Genomic DNA, 3,932 nt, shown 5'->3' with positions numbered 1-3,932 from the left:
CTGGAGTTAACACTGTAAGGGAGTTTGCAAGTCACTTGCTAAAATGAGTGATAACTCTATAACTCAACACTAAGTAAGAGAGTTGGCAAGTCATTTGCTAAAGTGGGTGATAACTCGATCAGGGAGAATCTTGTATATGATAAGAGTGAACACCTTCAGAGGTGTGTGTAATTGGAATCTGTTACCCTAGAAAAACTATGATCCCCAGCAAAACTATAATTCCCCGAACTCGACTCACTTCCTTTCATTACATGCTGAGGTAGATAGGATATAAATTGGGTGGAGGTCCATCTCTCTCCCTCTTTTCCTTATGGTGGCAGCTTTGAAGGAGCAAGGATTTTTGAGCAGGTAGAAAACTTAGTCACATGGTTCTATTTTGTCATGTAATAAACTTCATGAAATAATACTTGAAGTATTGGACATTAATTTAACTCTTATAGGTGAGAAGGTGATCCCACAGATACTGCCTACTGGGCAGTGATAGATAATTTGTAAACTGTAATTGGCCTCTGTGAAGAGGGGAAGGGACAAGGAGTCACCATCAAGGCAAACCCCATACTCCTTTGGTGGGAATTGTCTTAGAGAAGATAGTCTGAAGAGATTGTCTTCTGGAGATAGTCTTGGATAGTCTTCAAGGGAGTTTTGCTGGCTTGGAGCTCAGCTTCTACTTGGACTCTGACTCCTGGACTGCTTCCTTGAGTGAGAGAAAGGCTGATCACTTTCCTACCTTCTGGAGAGACTAACTTCCATCTTGGAGGAGGCTATGTGGTTACTCACTATCAGCCTTCCTGGTAGAGAGCTAATCAATGACTTTTTCATCCCCCTCACATTTCTCTTCTTTATTGTTTCCTCATCATTTGTACATAAATTTTTCAGACTCAAGATATAATAAATACTGATAACCACACTTTCATATAATCATTGTCAAACCAGTAATTTTATCCTTTACAATAGCACAGTGAGAGCCTGAGATAGAGAACTGAACAAATATCTCCAGCCCAGATGGGTTCCAGATGCATAGGCTACCAAGGTTTGTGGGCTGTCCAGCTTCCAGGTCAGGCTCAGGGTACTCCTCATGCCTTCTCCTGATCTGCACATGTTCCACAGGCCGGGTTTAACAGTGGGTCCTTTAGAGCCTGGGGCCTGGGCAGGCAGGGCAGAGAGTTTCTGAAATCTCTTAGTAGCCAGAGTTATGGGGCTCCTTGAAGGGACATTACTAGGAGCCTGAGGGTGAAAACACAGACTCTGAGGGAATGTTCCCCTTCCTGGAGAAGGCCCCTGTTTTTCACATCTTTATAAAGAGGAAGACAATAGAATGTGTAGATTGTTGGCTCTCTCACTGTTCATGAAGATGATGTCCTAGAAGGTACAAGACTTAGGCATTGTAAAGATGAAAATGAATATTGAATAATTAAGGAATTTTTAAAGATTATTTTATTTGGTCATTTCCAAACATTATTCCCATTTCCTTCCTGACACCGTCATTTCCCTTTCTCTACCCCTGGAGGGTGTCTCCAGTCATGGACTCATAAGCACTGGCAGGGGTTCAAGGGATCCCCTCATACAAACAAGATTCTATTCCTTGAGAGCAAACTGGGGCACAGCCAGGGCATGGCAGGGAGCTTCCTCTCAGCTCCTCTCCACCAGCCAAATCCTCAGCCTTGAAGGCTCAACTAAATACACTCCTCTGGTGTCTTGGTCATCCCAAAGGAGGCTGGGACATGGAGGGAAGTACTGGTGATGGGGTGAGAAGACCCGAGTTCCAGAATTAGTCTTTGTGACCTTGGGCAAGTCACTGCTGAACTGGGTAAAATAGAGACACACAGAGAGAAATAAGGACACACAGAGAGACAGAAGGAAAGAGCCCGAAAAAGACAGAGACAGAAATGGAGAGGGAAAGTTTGAAAGGCAGGGAGACAGACAAACAGACAGAGAGAAAGAGACACAAAGAGGACAGAGACTGGCAGAGACAGAGGGAGAAAGAACAGCTGACTCTCCCCTAGCAGCACCCTGGCCTTGCTCAGGAGCCTGGGGACAAGCGAGAAGCTGCTGCAGGCCTGACAAGGAGGTTTTTGTCCCACTTCCTCACTGAATGTATCACTGTGTATAACCAAAATTACTACTACTACGGTAGTAAAATGCCTGGCAGAAATAATCGGCTTCATCCTCAGCCTGGACGTTGCTGATGGACAGGAATCGGTTAGTCCCAGATCCGGAGCCAGAGAAGCGCTCAGGGATCCCGTCGGCCCTGCCTGTACCTCCAGTGCTGCCGACATACAGGAGGTACCGAGGGGCCTTTCCTGGGCTCTGCTGGTGCCAACCAACATCATAACTACTGGACGCACTGCTCAGGGTGCAGGAGAGTCTGGCCGAGCTCCCCAGGGCTGCAGACACAGAGGGAGGCTGAGTCACCACTGCCTGGGAGAGGGAGCCTGCAAACAGAGAGACTCATTAATGACCCTGAACAAGGAGGAGGCCAGAAGGTGCTTTGAGATCCTCCTGAAAGGCAAGAACAGGGAGGGAGGAGGAGGGCAAAGGGGAGGTCTGGGATGGTCCTGACCTGAGCAGAAGGAGAGCAGTGAGAGACAGACGAGAGGCCAGGCCATGGCGAGAGGACCCGAGAGCTCAGCTTCAAAGAGCTCCCAGCTGAGTCTGGCCTCTCTCAGCTCCCTCTTATTCTCTCCTGGTTACCCTGTGATGGTGGCTGAGGGGCAGGCGGGGATTGATGCAAATCTGGGCCTCCTCCAGCCTCCTCTAGACCCCACCTGCATCCTCTCTCGGGGTCCCAGGGGGGCAGCCTTTCATGCAAGGGGGGTGATTGGGGTCACTTGGCCCAGCGCAGCTAAGATGTCACCTGGGAGTGATCACAGGGCTGAAAGTAATCACAGGCACAGCCAGCTGGGCTCTTTCCCTCCCCAGGCCCTCACTGCTTGTCCAGAACAAGCCCCACAGTGTCCCCTGCTGGCTACAAGACCCACATCCAGCCCACAAGGAGGCAGAGCTCAGGGCCTCCAGGCAGAGGGAGGTCTCTGCTGCCTCTTCTGTTCATCCCACCCAAAGGTGGAGCCTCCCTTCAGCCCCAGCCTGAGGCACCCAGAGCAATCCATGTCTTCAGCCTCTTCCCTGGCCTGGCCTTCTGTCCTCACCACACTCTGCTAGCAGGCACTGATCCATGCCCGGGTTCCAGGGATAGAAATTGTGGCCTCTCACTGGGGAAAGGTTCTTCCTGGCTTTCGAGCCTTCCCAGAGCCCAGTCCCTGCCCGCTGCCTCTTCCCAGCCTGCTGGGGCTCCCGGACCTACAGGAAACTCTGCTCTCTGCACCAGGCCAGCCTGTCCTGTCTGCCACCCTCATGGAGCTCCCCAGGCCCAGCTGGGCTCAGCCTCCAGGCCTTCTGGGCTCTCCCACAAGCCCGCAGGGTCAGCGTAATAGAAATCACAAGGACTGATTCAGTTTGAAAACCAGATTCTGGAAAGCTGCCCCACCTTGCAGTGACTCTGCAGGTCTGTCTGTGGGGCCTTATGGCAGGGGCTGGAGAGGTCTGGGAGAGGCTGTCCAGAATACTCTGTGCTGGCATGTTTAGAATGCAGGACTGAAGCTGAAAGAGGCCAGTCAGAGACTCTGAGGAGGAGAGGAAAAGCCTGGCCAGAGACAGGAAGCTGGTCTCTTCCAGGGCTGCAGCTGGTGTTCTCTCCTGGGCCTGACCTTCCCTGACACGAGACCTGGGCCTGCTGCCCAGAGGGAGCATCAGCACCTAGAAGGGAAGGGAAGCCCGGGGATCTCTGTCTCTATCTGTCTATGTCTGTCTCTGTCTGTCTGTCTCTGTCTATATCTATCTCTGTGTCTCTCTATCTGTCTCTTTGTATCTGTATCTGTGTCTCTGTCTCTCTCTCTCACGTTTACTAATACATAACTATGAATTAATATCTAATC

The 3,932-nt window shown here is 50.6% G+C and overlaps 1 gene segment (V, D, J or C); it reads right to left on the bottom strand.

Annotated features, from left to right (window-relative positions):
* Positions 1-2,097: 2,097 nt before the first annotated feature.
* LOC100617757 (immunoglobulin lambda variable 4-69-like) lies at positions 2,098-2,697 on the bottom strand. The segment is given in 2 exon segments: positions 2,098-2,432; positions 2,561-2,697. Coding segments are annotated over 2 exon segments (381 nt in total).
* Between the last annotated feature and the right edge of the window lie 1,235 nt (positions 2,698-3,932).

The sequence above is a fragment of the Monodelphis domestica genome, chromosome 3, assembly GCF_027887165.1.
Source record: "Monodelphis domestica isolate mMonDom1 chromosome 3, mMonDom1.pri, whole genome shotgun sequence".
In the NCBI taxonomy this organism is placed as follows: domain Eukaryota; kingdom Metazoa; phylum Chordata; class Mammalia; order Didelphimorphia; family Didelphidae; genus Monodelphis; species Monodelphis domestica.
This window is presented reverse-complemented; position numbering and strand designations above follow the sequence as displayed.